The sequence below is a fragment of the Strigops habroptila genome, chromosome Z, assembly GCF_004027225.2.
Source record: "Strigops habroptila isolate Jane chromosome Z, bStrHab1.2.pri, whole genome shotgun sequence".
NCBI lineage: Eukaryota > Metazoa > Chordata > Aves > Psittaciformes > Psittacidae > Strigops > Strigops habroptila.
The window spans coordinates 35136906-35160712 of record NC_044302.2 but is presented as its reverse complement, the minus strand read 5'-3'; the positions used below and the strand labels follow the sequence as shown (position 1 = coordinate 35160712).

Here is a 23807-nt window from a genome sequence, read left to right as displayed (position 1 = left end):
AAGTCATTGCCTGCAAACCCAGCATGTTACAGCACCACATTTCCAAAAAAACTGGCAGAAGAGCCCAAGACCAAAAGTACCATAGTGAGACAGACTATTAAACTAGATGAAGAAACCAATTTCTGAGCATTGTAGAACTACAAAGAAAGGAACAAAAAGACTTATCAGGTGACAAAACAACCAGAGGCAAAGAATACATATAACTGTACTTATACCAGTGGAAAATGACCCAACATGAAACACAACTATTCTTTGCAAATTTTGCTGTAATATGTGGGGTGAGGAGAATACAAAAAAATCCGCTTAGCCAAAACTCAAGGAAACAGCCTGTAACCAATCCTCCCACAAGTACACACAAGGACTTAGAAAATTGTTGTGGTTTGAGCCCAGCCGGTAACTCAGAACCACACAGCCGCTCGCTCACTCCCCCACTTCTTTCTCCCCCCACTCCCGGAGGGATGGGGAGGAGAATAGGAAGAATGTAACTCCCACGGGTTGAGATAAGAGCAGTCCCGCAACTAAGGTATAATACAAACCACTACTGCTACCACCAGTGATAATAATGATTAGTGAAATAACAAGGGGAGAGGATACAATTGCTCACCACCCGCCGACCGATACACAGCCCGATCCGAGCAGTGATCTGGGCCTTCCGGGTAACTCCCCCCCATTTATATACCGAGCATGACGTGCTGTGGTATGGAATACCCCTTTGGCTAGTTTGGGTCAGGTGTCCTGTCTCTGCTTCCTCCCGGCTTCCCCTCCTCCCTGGCAAAGCATGAGACTGAGAAAGTCCTTGGTTGGAATAAACATTACTTAGCAACAACTAAAAACATCGGTGTTATCAGCGTTGTTCCCAGGCTGAAAGTTAAAAAACACAGCACTGCACCAGCTACTAAGAAGGAGAAAAATGACTGCTATAGCTGAACCCAGGACAGTATCCACCCCTTATTCCATACCATTCACGTCATGCTCAGATCCCACATCTCTCAACACACCATCACCCCTGTCCCATATATACACATATATATACACCCACACCCACACACAGAGAAAGATATCATTCCCTAGTCCATGGTCCAATCCTGTAAAATTCAGGGGATTTTACATCCTCATCCAGTCCATGATGTCACGCTCCATCTCTTGTAGTAGTCTTTCAGGGCAGGAGGGACGGTATGTAGTGTTGGGTTGTTGCCTGCTGATGATACTGCCAAACTCGTCTGGACACTGCTGAGCTCGTCTGGTTTCCTCAAAATTCATTCTTTGTTGAGGTGATGATCGGAGGGAAGTCAGGGTCAATTGCTGGCGACCTGAAGATATCTAGCTGGTGGGCTATAAAAGTGTTGTAGAGCAGGTAACAGCGTACAATTGAGTTCATTGGCTGTTTTCCCCCAAAATCAAATCCCCTTGAGGTACACATCGGACTTCCCCATCTTCCCGCATTACCCACCAAGTATATCCAGGTCCCTGAGCAAAAACAGCTCCACAAGTGGGTTTGCCTTTACCTGAAGCAGGAATAACCCAGACTGTCTTCCCCAACAAATTCTTTATGTGCACCACAGGAACTTTATCCCCCTCTACAGTACGTAAAAGTTCTGATTGGGCTGGGCCAGCCCTGTTGGCAGATCCCCTACTGTTGACCAACCAGGTGGCTTTTGGTAAATGTGTATCCCAGTGTTTGAAAGTCCCACCACCCATTGCTCTCAGTGTAGTTTTTAACAGCCCATTGTACCGTTCGATTTTCCCAGAGGCTGGTGCATGGTAGGGGATGTGATATACCCACTCAATGCCATGCTCTTTGGCCCAAGTGTCTATGAGGTTGTTCCCGAAATGAGTCCCATTGTCTGACTCAATTCTCTCTGGGGTGCCGTGTCGCCACAAGACTTGTTTCTCAAGGCCCAGGATAGTGTTCCGGGCAGTGGTGTGGGGCACAGCGTACGTTTCCAGCCAGCCCGTGGTTGCTTCCACCATGGTAGGCACATAGCGCTTGCCTTGGCGGGTTGGTGGGAGTGTGATATAGTCAATCTGCCAGGCCTCCCCATACTTGTACTTCAGCCATCGTCCTCCATAGCAGAGAGGCTTTAACCATTTGGCTTGCTTAATTGCAGCACATGTTTCACATTCGTGAATAACCTGGGCAATAGTGTCCATCGTTAAGTCCACCCCTCGATCACGAGCCCATCTATATGTTGCATCTCTGCCTTGATGGCCTGAGGTGTCATGGGCCCACCGGGCTAAAAATAATTCACCCTTATGTTGCCAATCCAATTCCATCTGAGCCACTTCAATCTTAGCAGCTTTATCCACTTGCTGGTTATTCTGGTGTTCCTCAGTGGCCCGACTCTTGGGTACATGAGCATCTACGTGGCGTACCTTCACCGCCAGGTTCTGCACCCGAGCAGCAATATCTTGCCACAATGCAGCAGCCCAGATGAGTTTACTTCTGCGTTGCCAGTTGCTCTGCTTCCATTGCTGCAACCACCCCCACAGGGCGTTTGCCACCATCCATGAGTCAGTATAGAGATAAAGTACTGGCCACTTTTCTCGTTCAGCAATGTCCAAGGCCGGCTGGATGGCTTTCACCTCTGCAAACTGACTCCATTCACCCTCTCCTTCAGCAGTTTCTGCAACTTGTTGCAGGGGACTCCACGCAGCTGCCTTCCATCTCCGATGCTTTCCCACAATACGGCAGGACCCATCAGTAAACAAGGCATATTGCTTTTCACTCTCTGACAGTTCATTATATGGTGGGGCCTCTTCAGCACGCGTCAACTCCTCTTCTGGTGACATCCCAAAATCTTTGCCCTCTGGCCAGTCCATGATGACTTCTAGAATTCCTGGACGACTGGGATTTCCTATTCAAGCTCGTTGTGTAACTAGTGCGGCCTACTTATTCCATGTAGCATCAGTTGCATGATGTGTAGAGGAGACCCTGCCTTTGAACATCCAGCCCAGCACAGGCAACCGGGGTGCCAGGAGGAGCTGTGCTTCAGTTCAGATCACTTCTGAGGCAGCTCGAACCCCTTCATAGGCTGCCAGTATCTCTTTTTCAGTGGGAGTATAGCTGGCCTCGGATCCTTTATATCCCCAACTCCAAAAGCCAAGGGGTCGACCTCGAGTCTCCCGTGGAGCTTTCTGCCAGAGGCTCCAGGTAGGACCATTCTCCCCAGCTGCGGTATAGAGCACATTTTTCACATCTGGTCTCGCCCGGACTAGTCCAAGGGCTACTGCATGAACTATTTCTCGTTTAATTTGTTCAAAGGCTTGTTGTTGCTCAGGGCCCCATTTGAAACCATTCTTCTTCCGGGTCACGTGGTAGAGAGGGCTTACAATCAGACTGTAATTTGGGACGTGCATTCTCCAGAACCCCACAACACCTAAGAAAGCTTGTGTTTCTTTCTTGTTAGTTGGGAGACACATTGCTCTTATCTTGTTGATCACGTCTGTGGGGATCTGGCGGCGTCCATCTTGCCATTTTATTCCCAAAAATTGAATCTCCTGTGCAGGTCCCTTGACCTTATTCCGTTTTATGGCAAAACTGGCCTTCAGCAGGATTTGGATTATCTTCCTCCCTTTCTCAAAAACTTCTTCCCCTGTATCGCCCCACACGATGATGTCATCAATGTATTGCAGGTGTTCTGGAGCTTGCCCCTGTTCCAGTGCAGTCTGGATCAATCCATGACAGATGGTAGGGCTGTGTTTCCACCCCTGGGGCAGTCGGTTCCAAGTGTACTGGACGCCCCTCCAAGTGAAAGCAAACAGTGGCCTGCATTCTGCTGCCAAAGGGATTGAGAAAAATGCATTGGCAATATTAATTGTGGCATACCACTTGGCTGCCTTTGACTCCAGTTCATATTGAAGTTCTAGCATGTCCGGTACGGCAGCGCTCAATGGTGGTGTGACTTCGTTCAGGCCACGATAGTCTACTGTTAGTCTCCACTCTCCATTAGACTTTTGCACTGGCCATATGGGGCTATTAAAGGGTGAGCGGGTCCTGCTGATCACTCCTTGGCTCTCCAGTCTATGGATCAGCTTATGGATGGGAATCAAGGAGTCTCGGTTGGTGCGATATTGCCGCCGGTTGGTTGGAATAAACATTACTTAGCAACAACTAAAAACATCGGTGTTATCAGCATTGTTCCCAGGCTGAAAGTCAAAAAACACAGCACTGCACCAGCTACTAAGAAGGAGAAAAATGACTGCTATAGCTGAACCCAGGACAAAAATGCTAGTCAATCACCTCGCACATGGAACCTTGAACAGATGGCATTTCTTTTAAGACATAAATCATTAGTTCAAACAGTTTTAGAAAGTACTAGATAGAATTACATTGTAATTCCCAGTGAGACAAGCTAACTAATGTTATTAAAATAAGGCAAATCAGCCTTACGGTATATTAGCGAAGCAGAACTTTAGATGTAGCAGGATTTCATTTTTATTGTATAAAAAGTTACAAAAGCTGAAGACATCGCACTAATGTTAAATAAAAATGTAGTTTAATTTCAGTTTTCATAGAAGTTCAATACGTATCTATTTTTTATCTGTGCTTGCAAGCATGTGAGAGACTTCTGTTCAAACAATAGCATTTTGCTACCTAGATTCGACCAGATTATTTTCATAGAGCAAATAATTCAAAAGAGTAGTTAAAATTATAACTTTTTGATTTAGTGATTATCATTTTTATAAGCAAAAGATGAAGTAGCATCTAAAATAAAATAAGTTAAAGTACAACCATGCAGCTCAGGAAGGTAAAAACTAAAAGACGTAAGTGACATTGTTCAAGAATTCACAGATCAAAATCACTGACATGTAGAAGATAAAAATAAGTGAACCTTGTTGAGCATAAGTGATGCAAACATTTATAGGACTAAATATGCTAAATGGTTTTAAACTGCCAACTCACAAACCTCAAAACATATGCCTCTAGGAGGCACTGCTAAAGAAAAGGAAATTGTTCTGTTCACTTCCAGGATCATTTACATATATAACAACAACAACAAAAAAATAGAAATATTATCCTTTCTTATTTCCTGAAGAGGCAAACGTAGACTCCTAGTTTGCCTCCTGCATGCAACTTCGGTTTCCCCAGGAGAAACCAGGCAAAAGAAACACACTGCAAACTAACTAGTTTTCTAAAATTATTCACTATTTCATCACTTGCTTTCTGAAATATCACTCTTGCAGTTCCAGAAGTGGTACAGTAGAGTCCATATGGTAATTAGGTCAGTTTAAGAAAACAGTCATATCTGAATTTCCAACTTGAAAACTAACTGAATTATGCTGTTGCCCTCCAATAATTATGCAGGTAAAAATACTGATAACCCTAGACAACTAAATTGGAACAGTTGCTTACAACTCTGTCTTTACATTTATTGTAATTGAAACTCGGTATCTTAATGACTGTAGCAAACTACATTTGCTAATATCTGCTAAAAAAGTGCTACACTGTGAACTGGAACCTCCTCATTCACAAATTAAAGGAATCTTAAGAACCAGAAAAGTGAAGAAATGCAGAAATGAATCAGTATGTCCTATACATTTTCTCCAGAAGAAGTGAAAGAACTTATTTTATTGATAGTGAATGGTCACATCTCACTGGATTTCTTGCAGGTGCAGCATCTTATTTTAGTTTCTTTGTTGGATCATAAATATTCTGTATATTTTGAAATTAATACTAGGTTTTTACCCAAATTTAGGATTATGAAGTATGAAGTTCTGCCAATCATTTCAATAAATGATGTCATTATTTCTAGCCACACAGCTCTATTTCGTTGTTGGGTAAATTAGCTCTTTCAATCTTTATGAATGCTTGAACTTACTCCAAGATTAGAATCTCTCTTCAAATGGAAGATTTACCTTGGCATCTCCATCTGGTAAGAAGAGATAAGCTCCACTTTTATCCCGGTTACTTGTAGTTCCATACCAAGCAAACTCCACCTTCATTTGATGATTTTTACCATCTTCTTTGGTATTTATTTTCTAAGGATACAGAATTATGTTTGAAATAGTTGACATATTTAGGATTCCACAAATAAAACCAGAAGTTCTTACAAAATTAAAACACAGTGTTTTAAAAAATAACACACCTCCAGTAATCCAGACATTCCAGAAAACCACAGTTTCATGTAAGTGTTTTCCAAGATTATATTATCCACAGAATTCTGCATCTCTTTTATCTTGAAAAGTCTGTCTGGCTTCTCCTGCCTACTATTCCTCAGATATATATTATAGTCTGCTAAAACTGCTTCTGAACTCTGAATCTCCAAAAGCTGGTAAACTCCAAGCCCCAGAGGTGGTAGATGCGCCACAAAAGAGATCTGTCGGGAGCAAATAAGAAGGCATTATTAAAAATATCAAAGTATCAACCTTTTATACTAAATTTATGCTCAGCATAACTCCTTTTGCGTTGGTAATTTTAGAATGGCTGCATTTTTCCCATATTCCATAAATGAATATGAAATTATAAGTGACATTCTAAAATGAACAGCTGAAGTGTGTTAAGAAAAATTAGCAAATAAAAAAGTCTGCATTGCTAATTTCCTTAGCATCAAGATCACTGTTGTATTAATGCAATAACAGTTTTGAAGCTTTTTTAAAAAGAATGTTAGCTGTGATGTGCAGTTCTGAGCATATCTGCTGTTCATTGAAGATGCATGTATAGTGTATCAAGTGCACACAGACCCTACTTTACCATCCAAGTTACGTTTAAAAATCCACAATATTAAATAGCAAAATATAAGGCAACTGTCTCAATTTTAGTCTTTGGTTATTTAGGAGCTATAATTGCACAGAGAGAACAGTTATTTAAAAGGTAAATCTCCAAAGCAATCTGCTTAGAATTTGAGGCAGAGATATGTAATTTTATTTCTTCTTCAGGCAACTGTGTTAATTACTGTACTGGTTTCGGCTGAGATAAGACATTTTTTCACAGTAGCTCATATGGTGTGATGTTTTAATATCAACAATGTGTTAGCTATCACTGAGCACTACTTATGAAGGATCAGGAGCTCTGCTGCTCCTCAACCCATCCAAACTAGTGAATAGGCTGGGGGTATGCAAGAAGCTGGAAAGGTACACAGGCAGAACAGCTGACCCAAGGGACATCCCATACCATATGGCATCATGATCAGCATATAAAGCTGTGGGAAGGGAAGGAACAGGGGGGATGTTTGGAGTTATGGTGTTTGTCTTCCCAAGTAACTGTTAGACGTGATGAAGGCCTGCTTTCCTGGAGATGGCTGAACTCCTGCCTGACCACGGGAAGTGGTGAATGAATTCCTTGTTTTGCTTTGCCTGTGTGTGTGGCTTTTCCTTTACTTGTTGAACTGTCTTTATCTCAACCCACAGGTTTTCTCACTGTTACCTTCCAATTCTCTCCTCCATCCCACTGAGTTTTCTTTACAGGAATATTATCCTGAAACATGTCCAACTTGGCTCTCAGGTCAAAATCAATCAGACTTGAGAATGTAAGCCCGAAAGTAATACAGTACTATTACAGTAGTACAGTACTATATATCACTAAGAATTTAAAGTACAGTTTCTGATGTGTGATCATTGAGAACAATCTTCTATAATGATGTAGGATTCAAAAATTCTCAGAAGCTTTGCTTAAAATCAAAACCAAGAAAAGCTGTCTGTCTTGCGTGAGTACAGGAGTAATGGAGATTACTATCCAGCCTCTGTATCTGGAAGACAAAATGAAAAAAAAACCCAAAAACCAACCCACAAACAAACAAAAAAACCCAAACCACTAAACTAAACGCCAAAAAAACCCAGAATCTAACTGCTTAAGAAATTGCACTTAGAAAACCTTCCAGCTGGAGTGATTAAGCACATACGGACTGTGTACAGCTATGTGTATAGACTATCACCTGAAGGAAAAAGCTTTATAAAATTAGGGGAAAAAGACACACATCCAATATTTTCTCTTCACGCAGCTCAAACTGATCCTTTAAATGTAAAGCTGTTAAGTTATTAAACTTCTGTGATGTATGTAAGAAACATTAATGCTAAATATGTATGTTTCTTTTTTCCTTAAAATGACTAAATGGCATCATCTGCAGAAGACAGAATTGCCAATATTTGAAATATGCTTTGCATTTTCTTCGATTGTGAAACTATAGTGTCTGTCAAAAAACCCCAACTTTAATGCTTTTTACTTAAAGTAGTATACCTGATATGCTTCATGTGATACTGTAGTTGCTCCATCCCAAACAGCACTAATCTGGACAGTAACAGGTTTTCCCAAAGGAGATAATATTTTAACTCTGGGTGAATTCACATTGACTGAAACCACTGAAAATCGCTCTTGTTCCACAGGATTATATATCAAAAGGTATCTGCAAAAACATATTGACAAATTATCTTTTGGCAAACAAATTTCCTCCTTCAGGTTTAATATTTCTTCACATCAATTTTACATACAGAGCATTAAAACAAGGTTAGAACAACAAGTACATACCACAACAAATAAATGTGCAAAACATAACCAGGAAACAAGGGATATTTAGCATCAATTCTTGGCAGATCTTCTTTTCTTAATGCTATTACTTTTCCAAGCAATTTTGAAAATACCATATGATAAAAATACATGTATTTCCCATCTTAACTACTAAAGAATTGCTATTAACAAATGCAAGCTCAATCAAGATATTTAAGAGCATTTTGAATTTATTTTTTAGGCTGAACTATTACACTCTTATCCACAGTTGTCTTCCCTTTAATGTAATACAGAAACACTGAAGTAATGAACAAAACCTGTTGTACGTACGTAGAATCATAGAATGGTTTGGGTTAGAATGGACCTTAAAAGATCATCTAGTTCCAACCTCTCTGCCATGGGCACATATATGATATATATTCTTTAAAGCAACTAGTTTCTTTCTGCTATAAGGGAAAATTCAAAATTATTTAAATTATAATTTACCAAAATTCCCTATGGCAAGTTTCTGCATGTACATTGAAATATTTTATTAGGCACATATGGAATAACTAATTTTTATGTAATCTTATGTGCGTTCTTCCCCTGGAACACAGATCATGTTACTAACCAAAAGAATCAGCCCTGAAACCAAATAGAGCAACGTTATTAGCCAACAGGTTTCATTTGGTTTTGGGATTTTTTGTTGTTGTATTTGTTTTGGGTTTTGTTAGTTTTTTTTCTTTTGTTTTATTTTGTTTTCAATTACAGGTTCATACATTGTAAGGTATAGAAAAATAAAATTATACTAAATGTTTGTCCCTCATGCATCCATATAGCACTATCGTTGTACTTCTTGTCTCTTCATCGACAAGCTCAAAGAATGCACTACTTACAGCTGTTCCCTCAAGGTTGCCTCTGTTCATTTCACCCTTTAAAAAGTATTGTCCTTAACAATGAAAAATGTTCTTGCCAAAATTTCTAATAACTTTTTAGATACACAGCTGAACTAACATTCTGCCTTCAATTTCCTTGACCCTTCCCACTGTAAAACAGTTTACTCCTTCATGAAATCTTATCTTTCATCAGTTTCCAAGATACCCATTTCTTCCTTATGAAATCACACCTTCAGCATTTCTTCTAAGTAGATTCTTTTCATCCTGTGCTCCATTTTCTACAGAGATTCCTCAGCGGTTTGCCAGTGGTTTTCTTTCTTTTTTTTTTTTTCTTCACATCTTGACCTTCAAAATTAAATTACCACCTTCACAGATCAAATCACTTCACTTACAATTGTCTCCTTCCACCCAAACTAGAAAACTCATTCTCTCACTCAGGTCTTTCACTTACACATCACCTGTAGCTTGAACCTCTTTCCATAATGTCACATTCTGACTGTTAGCCTTCCAGGTTCCTTACTCATGCACTTAAATGCTCAATGCTCCATTATTTGCCAGCCTAGCACTACAGTAAAACTAAGGTCCTGCTAACAAGTTACTTACTTAGATAAGCCCTTTAATCTTTTCTCTTTTCCAACACAGCTCTAAACTGACTGAAAGTAGCCATTGTCTACACACATGCCAGAGGAGAGTGAGGTCTCCGTGGTATATAAAGTCTGGCAGGCAGTGGACAAAACTGCTGATATGATACTTTGGAAATAATGAAACAGCAACATTTCAGGGCTGAGAGGCAGCAGCAAACTGCTTAGTTAATAAGAAAGTACAAATTTAACTCCTCCTTATTGTGAGAGAGAAGACTTCTACACAATTTTAGTGCAAAGCCAGAGACTAAGTTAATCCACCACTAAACCATGAAGGCAATACAGAAACATAAGGAAAATTTTTTGTTTTTCTCCACACTGCTGAAAAATGTCACCTACTCTCTTTCCATCCCATTCTTTGATTTTTTTGCAACAATAATTTTAACAGATGCAGTTTTATTCTATGGACATTCAGAATCCTTATGAATACTAACTAGGCTACAGTTTTCCCCTTACATTTTCATTGGCTCCCTTTTTTTTCTGCATCAAACTTAGGCTGTTCATCTTCAATTTTATAATTCATTGCTACCCTTTTACCTCACAATCAGTAGGAAAGGTCAACTCCAACTTCTCATTAGTTAAATAAACTAATATCAGTGGCTGTATTAGCTTTTTCTACAAGAACCTTTGGATTACCTGCATGCATAGAGTGTGCTACACATAAAAATTATTTTCCTTTTAGCTCCTTAGAGGAACATCCCTGTGCTGAAGTATTGTTGAATCATGACTTCTGTGCATAACAACTATTTTCCTTGCATATTTGTGCATCTAGCTGTGGTCAGTTTCCTCCTAGCACAACAAAAATCACTTTGGGATGCTCTTTTTTTGCCTTGTTTCATGTTGAAGACTCCTAGATTACTAGACAACACAATAGTAAACTATATTCTTGGTCAGCTTTCAGAATCTTTAAGAAATTGTGCAAGACTCTGTGACAGCCTACCCTGGACTTGGGTTGGTCATTTTACACTTCTGCTTAACTGAAGAGGCCTTCTTTGTGGATAAGATTTTAACTTAAATATTAACGTATTTTCTTATAGCAGTTATGGAATCAAAACCAAACTAAACCAACACTGCTTCCACTCCAGACCCCTTAAAGTAGGAAGGAAAGAAAAAAAAAAATCAGTGAAATACTCTAAGAACTCATATACTGTCTAAGAACTGTGCCAGAAACAATACAAATCTACAAGATGATTCAACACCAAAGCTCAGAATAAATCATCATTCTTATCCATGAACAGAACATTACAAAAATCTTAACTTTAATCTCTCTATGCAGTAGAATTTTTCAATTCTTATACCTCCAACTAAAATGCTGGCTAACACATACAATCTGTTTCCAGTAATGCTATACATCCTCCTTAAATTTAAATTATCTGCCAAATAAAGAACATATTACTGTAAAAATATTTCCAGAAACTTTGTTCACCTTCCCATTGATATAAGCATGTTTCATAACTTTAGTCACATGACAAATTTACCCATGACAAAAGACCTTAGGAACTGCCATATCATCACTATATTTCATCAGACTGTTTTTTTGGGTTTTTTTTTTTTTTTTTATATTCCATAAAACAAAGCTTTTGTGGTATTAAGGTACGTATGTTTTATACTTCTTAAGTCAAGGTATTATAGGTGTGTAAACTAATAACACAGTCAGATGAAGCTAGTAATGACAAGGCAGATTTTCAGCAGGAAATCCTGAATTGCAGGAATTTTGCATAGATTACAGTATTTTGCTTTCAAATTTTAATGCAGCAGGACTAAAGTATTTATACTTAAGATACAATGATGGTGCATATACAAAAGCACTGGCTAATGTAATTAAATCACATCACTTCTGAAGTACTATTCAACTCCCACCCTTAAATAAAATACTATAACTATTTTAAATTCTGTATGAAGCACAAAAGCTACAGTTCACTTAAGCTGTATCGTTACAATGAATGATATTGACAAATGCAGAGTACAACTGCTTAATGTATTGTGGTTACATAACACAGAGAAGCAACTTGACAGTACTTAAAGGTTTTCTATTCCAGATTTTAAGGCAAAAACATGAATATCAGTGTCTTTCAGAAGCAGTAATCAATTTTTCTTTCATTATTCAGATCACTGGTCTTAGGCAACAGCACCAAGAAAACTACGAAAGCTCACATCTTTTGTCAAAATAAATAGGGAGGAGTTTTAATGCTTACTGGTAAAACTCAGATGAATAATTACCTGAAATATTTTACTTTAGAAACCCCATTATGGCCAAGTCTCAGGTATCATTTCTGTCATTCATGAATGAAATCAAAGAATTTTGAAACTGTTTTCATATAAACCGTATTGAAACAAAAGGAAATAATATAACTACAGATAAACAGCATCCAATTTATTCACACAGAGACCACATATTCCACCTGTGCACTGGGAGCAGGAGTAAACTGCTCTCAGCCCTACAAAAAAATAAGAAACACATGCAGATTTGAGCTCCTGCATCTCTGATGTGCAAATGTTTGCAACTTCAGAAAAGCAAATCCTGTCACCAGTTTTTCAGACACTCTTAGAAAGACATACCTTGAATGTTTTTACCCCATACTTCTCTGGGTCTTTGAAACCCCAAACAAGTATCTTTTATTCATACAAGCATGATCATTTTCCCTATATAAACTACCATATGCTATTAATAAACCCTTCTATTAAACATGTACCTCCAAGCATCAAAGAATATTTTAATTAGTCTTTCCTGTAGTTAAGATTTAATTTTATGTGTAGAATTTTCAGCCAGAGCTGAAAAAAGCTCCCCTCCCACATTCTTACTGCAAATACTTTCTTTCTTATTGTAAATTTTGTTTCTTAAACTGAAAAGTTACAGTATTGCAGACCACTGTTCTTTTTGTCTTGCTGGTGCGCATATACATATGGACATACATGTATATTGATGCACACATTCACTGGTAACACCTGCAGCACAATTAGCATTTTCTTCTAAAGCTCATTCAATACTGCCTTCACAAGCAATCCATTCAAGTAATGTGAGAAACCAGAAGCAGAAAATGTCAGAGGATCATCACTGACAAAGATTATTCAGAAAGCCACTTCAAGACACTCACAACACTCACAACAGCTTCGGACAACAGCTTTAATTGCCCAGTAGAGGATCCTTGTTCAAGTTTGCTTTGAGAATCAATTTTTCGAGGCACTCCAGCTCAGATTGATCAATTTTACTAGAAACTGACAAACCTTCATAGACTAGAGCATTTTCCACTGTAACTCATGAGAATCAGTCCTCTGGACATATGCACAATTTCAACGCAAAGTTACATGAACAGCACCTTTGATGCTGGTTATTTTTTTTCCCTCTTATATTACAGAGGCTAAGCTAAAAAAACAGTTAAGTGGTGAAAAAAGTAAAACTGCTACAAGTACAGACAAAACTGAGAAACCATACAAACCATGAAGCCAAATGATATACTATGTCAGTAGGCTTCCACCAAAGAATGAAAAAGAACAAATAGAAGCATAAAAGCTCTCCTGAAATGTGAAAGGGGTGGGAAAGAGTTAAAGAGAGGGTAAAATCACGAACAGACTTAGAATTAAAATGCTTGAATCCTTAAAGCAAATGAATTGAAATAACTCTACACATGCTAAAAATCGCCAGAAGGACTGGTGAGTTGGAGACCAGAATTCAACTAGAAAGGTTTCCTAAGATCTTGGCAGTTGATGGACTTTGATGGACTAAAACGTTAGAATTCTTAACAAAACTTAAATTCTCTAAACAACAAAACTTAAATTCTCTAAACAAAGTCATCTCACTGGGACAATGAAACAATAAAAACTCTCCAGACATCACATGGGGGGCCAGGAGAGAAGAAGAACTGTTCCATATCTGAAAATATGCAAAAATAAATTACTCTGAAAGATGTGAGAAGAGTCAGTAGCTAGTAACATTGTTTAATTAGTAAACACTGATGCATATGAGATTGAAACAAACTGGGGATTAGTATTAGTGTAAAACAAGCTTTTGGTAGCTGCCAAAAGTATCAATTAAAAAAAAAAGAAAAAAAAAAAAAATTATGTGACTTCTGCTGTATGTTGGAAGCTTAACAAACAAACCAGCCACCCAACAACAAACAAAAGAAAAACCCAAGAAAGCCAAAATCCTAAAGTATTCCATGAATTGACATTACATAGGCCAAAGGGGGTTCATGGGGATACTGATAAATGGAACAAAGAGAACTAAGACTACCTACTTAAAACAGATAGTTACTTGCACATTGCAAATATATTCAACCTCCCTTGAAGACTTCACTGATTCTTGCATTGAAGCCCAAGAAAACATGTAATAGACGCTTATTTTCCTCTATTTTTTAATACAGAATAAAACTAAAACTAACTGCATGACAAAAATTTCTTGTGTTACTTAGGAAGGATTCTCGTTGCTATAGAGGGCCATGGGAAAAAAAATTGAACAAAAAATAACCAAAAGAACTTCTTTTTCTTAAGAAAAACTGCTAAATATTACTCAAAACACTAGGTAAAAAAAGTTCTATCAAGTTACTTAGTTCTGTTCAAAGCTCTCATGCTCTCTCACATTGGAAGTGAAGACCTCCTTAGTCAAAAGTATGATTCAAATTACATTTTAAGTACAGATCGCCTCATCCACCTTTTTCCATACTTGGTTAAGTTTGTATGCATTTCTGCCATGAATTACTGAACACAGAAAGAGTCTACAAAATAACTGTTCTGAAAATAAATGCCATATAAGTGCACATATACAACTTCAAGCGTCCTTTAATCAACCCCCCTTTTTTTTTTTTTTTTTTTAAAAAGGGATATCATCTGAGATCATTTGGTCATGCTACTTCTCTGTTCTAAAAAAATTGGACATTTTCCAATATCTCAAGCCATATTCTTAATATTCCTTTAGGAACAAGACTAATCATAGGCCAAATAAATATGCAAGCTCATGATCATGACGCTCTCCTTGACAGCAGATTAATTTTTTTCTAAAACTCAAAAAAACCACCAAATATCATTGTTTTGATGAAGACTTCATAACTCTGAGTACAGCACACTATTTCAGCTGTATCCTACACAGAACATTTGTATTTAAATCATCCAAAAGCAAAATTGACTCTGACACCATATGAGTAACTCTCTCAATCTGGTCTTCTGTAACGCCTAGTCTTTTTCTGCTGCTTCTGTCTATTTGGTTAGTCCCCACATTTTTCCATGTGGTGCATAACACTTCCACTTGCCTGCTTCATTTATTTCTTTGACTATGAAATATTTGCTCCAGGTTACTAAGACAGTTTTAAATTCTAATCCTATATAGAATGTTCCTAGTATGACTTCAAATTTTATAATCTATTTACATTCTACTCTGTTAGCATGATTGATACAAACAAAATACAATTTCTGATTTTATGATCTGAACTGCAGAATTTCTTGCTTGATTTTGGCCTCACTTTGCACAAAAAACCTCCAAAATTGCTCAGATGGATATCTAAGGATAAGTTGAATAATAGGTGATATCCAACATTTATCAGCGAGCACTTAAATAACAGTTAGGCAACCAGCAAGTCTATTAACTGAGTGAATGTAGTACTGGTAAAAATGCATTTACAACAAACTGACTAAAAATTAAATGAAGTTGTGGAATTAAAACATGATGCCGACTGCTTTTTTGCTTTCTGCTTTTAAAGAAAGGGGGTCAGACCTACTTCAATATTCCTGTTTGGGTTAGTGGGGAGTTTTTTAAATATAAGCTGCACATTATGAAAAGGAACTTGCACAAAAAGCTGTGCAAAGTTAAGCTCAGAGCACAAAATGAAAGTACAGTGAAAGTGTGGTTTAAACTGCATCAACACACCTAGTTCTATTACACCACTTAGTTTCAATAACTGCTACAGCTTTAACATACACCTCCTTTGAGATACAATAGATGCTGAAACCACTAGTGTTCATAGTGTTCATACAATCCTAAACATTTAATTAAACAGAAAAGTCCTTTGTGAGGAAAACCTTACAATTAAAAAGCCGCAGTCTCAGACGTACTGTCAGATACAAGCATGAAATTTGGGGCAGTTCAAGTTAAGAAAACAGTTCTCCTCTGTATAGTCAGAAAAAAAGCAAGTTCTCACCAAAAGGAGATCCTGACACCTTCCCAAGGGGCTTTCCGTGGACTGGATAAAGTCTACAGAGATTTTTCAGTTTATAAGATAAATAATGCTAATATGGTCCTCTGCATCACATCCAGCTGAGCTTCTTGTAAATTTATCAACATTGTCACAGATGTAACATAAACACAAAAAAACGCAGTTTATATCTAAGCAGCAACTCTTATAATCAAACTATTTAGAGTAGAATATTAATCTTGAATATTATTATGTATGAAAAAATATTAATATTTTTGCCTTTTCCTAAACAAGACATCTTTTCCAGGTTACAAGAGAAGAATCCTGCAGAAGAATTAGTAGGAATCTAATCTCAACTTGAAACTTCAAGCACACAGTATGTATTTGTGTTGCTTTCATGAATATAAAAACTAAGGTATAAACAAAATCTATTATCCACAGATCAGCTTTTCATTATAAAATCAAACTTTTAACATTAAGAAATAAAAAAAGAGGTACTATCAATAAATAAATTCACAAGAATTCAGTAGAGTTTCAACTAACAGAATAATGCTATGATTATAACAGCATTTGAAGAGGAAGTTAAATGTGTAGTTTAGAAATAGAGCTATATTTTTTAAATTACATATTCTTTCTAAAAGCAGTTATGGCTAACAGTTCCGATTAACATACAAATAATTAAAAACAAATACTGTGTTTAAAAAAGGTTCTGTTATCTTAGCTTGACATTTCAAAATTCTGATTCACTCCAGGAACGCCCTTCCTAATGACAAATCCAAAGCAAAATTTAGATTCATTAGTGAAGGTGGGAGAACTCAGACACATGCATTCCTATCAAATCGCTTTCTATAACTGCACAGATATATCTTTATAATAATAATTGCTCATGCAAAAGGCAGAGAATTAGGCAGATGATAGGCACATATTCCATCCCTCTACTCTCACAGGGAACAGGACCTTTGTGTGGCTTTCTCAAGAACAAACCATGGAACACCCCCAAGAAAACGGCATTCATGATAAACACAGACAAAGCACAGCAAGAACTATAAATTCTGAAAACACAAAAAAACAACATCGACCTAAGACATGACTTTTAAATGTTATGTACCTACTACATATGCCAAATACACATACTTCCTATGATTTGGATGGATTGTAGTGGCACACATATCCTAACCTGGAGCACATACTACTCTCCAATCAAGGATAAAAGGATTAAGTCCAAAGGCACTATTTTAAATTTTTCTTTTACCACAAAGTTGTGAGGTGTTCTGAAGTCCAAGATGGGCTTGAAGCCCCCTGACTTTTTCAGGATCAGGAAGTACCTTCACTAAAATCCTTTCCTTGTTCCTCTTGTGGTGCAGGCTTTATAAATCTGCATTTAGAAGGGAAAAAAAATCTGGTTCAGAAGAACAGAAAGACTTTACGTATGCCATATCACTTCAGTCTTTGCCTTGAGAGCCTTGGACTAACTACAATATTGCCTCAAAGCTACTCCAGTAGGCTGAAGGGGCCAGTGCCTGGAAAAAAAGAAATAATATACAAAGATACTAATATACTGAAAATGTGTATCCTCTACTTCCAAAACCACTTCAACAAATACATGCATAAAATGCGGATCTTTCAGCTGTATTCAGATTGTTACTAGCATACTCCTTCATAATGATAACTTTTGGGGGTTATTTTTATTTGTTTGCTTGATTGGCGGGTTTCTGTTTGGTTGGGTTTTTTTTTGTTTGTTTCTTTGCTGGTTTGGTTTATTTTTATTTTTTTTAAACAAACCCTCCTCCAAAGTACGCTTAGTTAATCTATTCTTTCTGTATTTTCATTTCAAACAGTGCTTTCAGAGGAACCCAGAAATTTCTTGTAACTTCACAATCTGGTTGTGATTGTGTTGGTACTGCAAAACCCAACAAAAACTTGATATTCTGTGCACTGAAATGGAAATCCTAAATTTGTGCAGCTTTGAGAAGCAGCAAAGTTTCTACAAAAGCTACAAACCGTATCGACTTATTTACTGGTTTAATTTCGCAACTGCAAATTCAAAACAGTCAGTAAACAAAAATATTTAGAACAGACTGTCATTGGTTTATCAACAATGAGACAGACCAAAAACTGAAAAGTTTGATTTATATGAATTTTTATACACTGAAAAAGTAATGATTAAAAGCTTGAAATTTAACAACTTTTAGAACAACTTGAATTAAAGAGCATGACAGTCAAAACTGAGTTTTGAAAAACAAAGATTAATTCCACAGAAAGCTTTGGAGTGCTATGAACTGCAAATCAAAGCTGCTTTTTCCCTATTAATAATGAAAATTTCTAACTCCTCCAAAAATGTACAACAGTTCAGTTTTAAACAGCTATTCCTTACATCAAACAGGCATTCCTTTCTTAGCTGACTTAGCTGGTTTGTTTTCAAAGTTCCCAGATAAACTTCTAGTGAAACGTAAACTGCCAGTACCAGGAGTCAGTTCTGAGACAAGCCTGAATGTAGTGTGATTAACATAAGAAGCAGGAAACTTACACGGTAAAAATGGAAATCTCTGAAAAACTGTAAGTGACCTTACAGAAAGAGTAGGAATTAAGAGATGAATGTGCCACGCCCCTCATTTCCTCTCCCATTAGACACTGTCAATGGAGAATTTGCACGTTTTTGTCATAAAAGTAGTTGCACAGCTAACTTCCACCTATAAAGCAGAACAACCATACCCGGCTTTTGGTTTTCTTCATTTTAAAGTAACCACTTTTTCCAGAATGACTGTTACTGAAATATTTATTTCGAGTTCACATTAACCGATGTTTCAGGATTCAGATGACTGAGTTACCATTTGTCGGCAAAGCATTTCATTGCCTTTGCAACAGCTCTTCCATCATGAAAATCAGGAGGGAGAATGCTTTCTAAATACCCATTCAATTTAGTCAAAATGACCTTTGTTGGCTACAAACAGAATATGCTCATGGCAGTTACAGGTCACCTGAATTCTAGTAAATTGATCAGGCAGTAGAACACTGAAATTAACACTTCAAAGTAATTACAAAAAAAAAAAACACATTAGGCTGTATTCAGCCTAAGCATCCAGGGTATTGGAAACTAAAAGTGCAGCTCTTCACATGTAATTTCAAAAGGTTTTCTAATTTTTCGACTACTTGCACTACTGTGCTGAGAATGCAAAGGCTTAATTTCAGTGTTGTTTCTTAACAGAAAAGACTTAAGGTTTGACTAAACAACCATTCCCCCTGTCCATATCCCTTAAAGTTACTGATACAGAAGTTTCACTGACAAAAATATAACAAGTTTGTGCATATTGCTATCACTATTTCATCCAATAAAAAACCAAAACTGTTGGTTTGGTTTTGTTTGGGTGTTTGGTTTTGGGGTATTTTTGCCATTTGTTTTGGTTTTGCTTTTGTTATTTTGGGTTTGATTTTTTTTTTTCTTTACAGGGGAAACAAGTGTGCTTATTAACTATGTATGAACTGTAACAAGTATTTTTGGCCTCATTTTAAATATTACTCTATTCCTTCCTGTTTTCTTTCAGCATTTTCCCCCTCATTGACACTTGAAAATACCCTTGTTTCAACTGCCTGTTTTAAAAATTGTTTCAGTATATAACTAGAAATACCTATGCCTCAGAAATCATACAAACCTAAAGGAAATTAAAATGCATATTACTAAAATATCAAATGCTTTCAGAGCATCCTCTCCTTCTAACTAAAGGAGAAGACAACTGTTTAGATTGATTGTACCAACATAGGCAACAGAGATCAAAAAAAAAACCAAAACAGCAAAATACCCACCACCAACTTTAAAGCTGCCAAATGAGAATCTTAAAACATTACCCCAATCCAGTCATTTTCTAAGATCAGAAAGGCACAGTTCCTTTGATGTGAAGCTTCTTCACATCATAATAGCTTTCTCTTTCGGCATATCATGCCAACAAAGTTTCCTTCTCAGGCAAGTTATCCTTGCTGTCAACTTCCAACCAAACACAATAACATACACTGCTCTGCCAAGAATTTTCACCTTTGCACATTATTCTTTATCATACATTAAACTTAATAACATAGCTTTAATTTCTACATCATAGCGTTGTGTTGAGAAAGCAGCGGGTATACCTGCCAAGTGAATTTTAGAAAAAAAATGCAAAACATGCAAAATCTTCAATCATAGTTTCTTTTCCCAAAAAAAGATCACAAATTTTGGACCCAACAGGGTGAACACAACTTACGCCGCAACTGATTTAATTACAACCTTATGTCAAAACCTGCCCATAGATATTGAAGGAAGGCTAATAGCACAGATTATTTTGTATCCTCTATTTGGAAAAATGAAACTTTCTTTTATAATGTGGATGTCCCTAAACTGCTTAGTGCTTTGACAGATTTTTGAAGAAATCATTGATTACAGTGTATCCTACTCAGAATTAATCCCCTACATAACCTGAATATTGCAACTACTGAATAATGTGTCTGCTAAGCTACTAAACTAGCCTGGTAAGTAGGGTATCATACTATTCCTCTATGATTAGCTGACAAAAATAATTTATGGGTAAATTATAAGTATTGTTGTTTTAGCACTAAATAAAACGCTAAATCAATGATACTTAAAAATCTTTCAATATCACAGTATCTTCAGTTCAGATGTTATGCCTTACATCAGGCTTGCAGAGCCTGAGCAATGGAGCACAGTACTGAAACTGCCCCGACAGGTTCAGCAGTTAAGGAAAAAGGGAAAAAAGGGGAGCAGAGGAGAAGCCTGATTCATACTCTTAGATCTCATTTGGTCCTAGGTTCACCATGTTGTGCCAAAAAGTACTACTAGAAAATCCAGTTTGGTACAGCCAGCCAATTCAGTTATTTGGTCATGTATCACATTCCCCTCCAATGCTGTTTCCAGGAAACACTGTAGAATAGAAATAGCTAGGAAACCTTGCCCCTCACACTGTCGACATACCCTTTCATCAACAGCCAGTAGTTTAACTTGGACAGCAAGAGGTTCAAACCCACACCCTCTCCCCTCCCTACCCCTCCCCCACCAAGTCCAGTGAGTGCAAATCTTTTGCCATTTGGGAAGTGTGACCTCTGGCAGGTTATTCCCAAGAAGCAATGATTGTATCAAAGGACATGTCTCTTACAGAAAGTAGATGATGCAGCATCCAATTTATCAGCAAACTCACAGGCTTTGTCTCCAAGACACTTTAATAACTGCTAATTTCAGAAGACGACAAAAGTAGTTCCATACCTATTTGGTTATTATGTTGTGAAAGCTTTGGTTTTCAGATGGAAGTAGCATTTTTTTTAAAAAAAGCATGCAAATTCATTTATCAGTTAAAGAGGTTGTGTGTAATTTAAGACACCATAACTTTAATACTCCAAAGCCTGACTGTAAGACCACTTTTTCTAAGTCACAGTCGTTCTAAATCACAGTAAGACTTAAAATACTCTACATTCCTATTTCCCTGGAATTAACACTTTTTTTTTTTAATAAAACTACGGATTCATAAAAAGATGTCATCAGAGCCCTACAGAGAAGAGATGCATAGGCGGGGGAGGAGACAATATCAAATATATCAAAAGTGACACCTACTTAGGAGCAGTTTGAAAGATACTTCTTATCTACACAATCTGGAGCTACTTCATACTAGAACAATGACTGCTGAAAGATTTTTCCTTCTTTTCTTTTTTCCCCCCATGTAATCAAGTTGTACTAGCCTTCCTGTACAGGTTGTCAGTTTCAGGCAGTTTTCACACTGACTACAATATTCACAAGCAGTGAAGAGAACACTTCACTAAAAAACATCAGAAACAAAGGCTGGATGAGAGAGGAAGAAGCATACTACCAACTACTTTCCTGTTAAAAAGCAGGTTAGATTTGAAATTGATAGTATCAACTCCGTAAAATAAGAAATAATAGGAAAATGGTTGAGTGATTGAAAATATTAAAAAAGGCATTATCTTATGAGCTTCCCATCAGTAGCTCTCCTCTAAAATTATAGGTGATATAAACCAAACTTTTACAAGAATAATCAATTAACAATACAGCTGCTCGTTTTGTTGGGGTTTTTTTTTTTTTTTTTTCCAAAATCACTGCATGGAAATGCAAAACTACAAAAAGCTAAATATTCAGCCAATTAAAGAAAAGTAACACCTTGCCAGTTACATTGACTTATTTTCTATCCCACATAATGATATATTAGAATACATTAACAGAAAGAAACCTAGAGATTTCATGTTACAGACATGAACACTAAAGATAATTATGAATAGAGGATAACCAAATAATAAAGTTCTGAAAACAATCAATATTTTCAATGTATTGATGCCCCAAAATTAGAAATGAAAAACCAGTTTCTGCCTTAGAGCTTCAAACTCTGAAGTTTAAGCACAGTAATCCTTAATGAAAAATGTATCAAGTTGAGTTTAATATTCTACTGAAATTAACATTTCACATCTTTACTAGCTAACTAGAAAATTCAGAGGCACAGTCATAATATTCACATACTAGATTTAAGCAAAAGTTGCTGACTCAGCTTACATACCACTTTTCACAATGGTAATAGTGGAGATATTCAGACTACAAAAAGAGATAAAGTTAGAAGCCTAGAAACACTAAGCTCATTTTTATCAAAGAAAATAATTGAACATACAGATATTGAAATGAAAATTTTAACAAAGGAAACATGAATTAACGTACACTTAAGCATCATTTTGAAAGTGCTTACAAACAGGAAGTCATTACAAAAAGACCACCACATTTTCAGGCAGCAATATTAATATTCCATTGTAATCTTTCTCTTCTTCTCCCTCACATTTTTTTTCCTCTTTATTCTATCTCCCATAAATCTTCACAGTACCAGACAGGTTAAAATTAACAATTATCTATCAATGTTATCATCTTAGTAAGTTAAGACAAGTTTAAAGAATAGCAGCAAAAGGCTGCTAGAATAATTTTAAAATAAACAAGCTTGACATGTATATGTACTTAATATATGACTTAGAGGAAAGAGAAACCCAAGCAAATGCCTGAAGTGCATAAACACCAAAAAGGGAAAAACTTACTTAGCATACTAAGCAGAGAGATCAGAGGAACAGTGGATGCAAACAAAAGGCATATCAGGGGATGGAAAGGATATGGGGAAAATTTCAACAGCTAACCTAGGCAAGGAAAGCAAAAAAATTGAAGCCCTTCTCAAAGGGCAAGGAAGGTCTCCATTATAACTAGCCTTCAGTCAAATATTTATATACAATTGTCTCCCAGTGGAGAAATCTGAAGGGATATTTTGAAAAAGTTAAAAGACATTATTTAAATATATAGCAAGTCTTCTGAGTTTTTTACCATTTTGAACAACTTTAACATAATCTATTAATCTAGAACTGCAATAAGAGAAAAAAAAGTCCTAATAAAAAAAAAAAATAGTATGCAGGTCTGCATAACTGCTCTAGAGAAAAATATTAAAACTACATGTACACAACATATTATATTCATTTAAATTTAGAGGATTGAAGACAGCTTCTCCCAAAAGCTCACAAGGACTAAGCTTTGCATATTTTTTCAAAGAATCTATGTAGAATTTTTTAACAGTAGCAGATAACTGTGCTGAATAGTCCAACACCTTCATGAATTAGGCAAGTAAGTTTTATTAGCTTGGCACTAGAACTAGAGAAATTAAATACTAACATCAGCAACAATAGCATTCACCATTTTTTAAATGAATCTTAAGTCTTC

At 36.8% G+C, this 23807-nt stretch overlaps 1 protein-coding gene across 8 annotated transcripts in view; it reads right to left on the bottom strand.

The window, feature by feature from the left end:
* MAN2A1 (mannosidase alpha class 2A member 1) overlaps positions 1–23807 on the bottom strand; it is a 126585-nt gene that overhangs the window by 40706 nt on the left and 62072 nt on the right. For all 8 annotated transcript variants that reach the window (XM_030512334.2, XM_030512335.1, XM_030512336.1 and 5 more), the window contains 3 exons: positions 8174–8339; positions 6087–6317; positions 5857–5979 (listed from right to left, as the gene is read on the bottom strand). In XM_030512334.2, coding sequence (XP_030368194.1) covers positions 5857–5979; positions 6087–6317; positions 8174–8339 — 520 coding nt within the window. The remainder of the gene's footprint in view (positions 1–5856; positions 5980–6086; positions 6318–8173; positions 8340–23807) is intronic.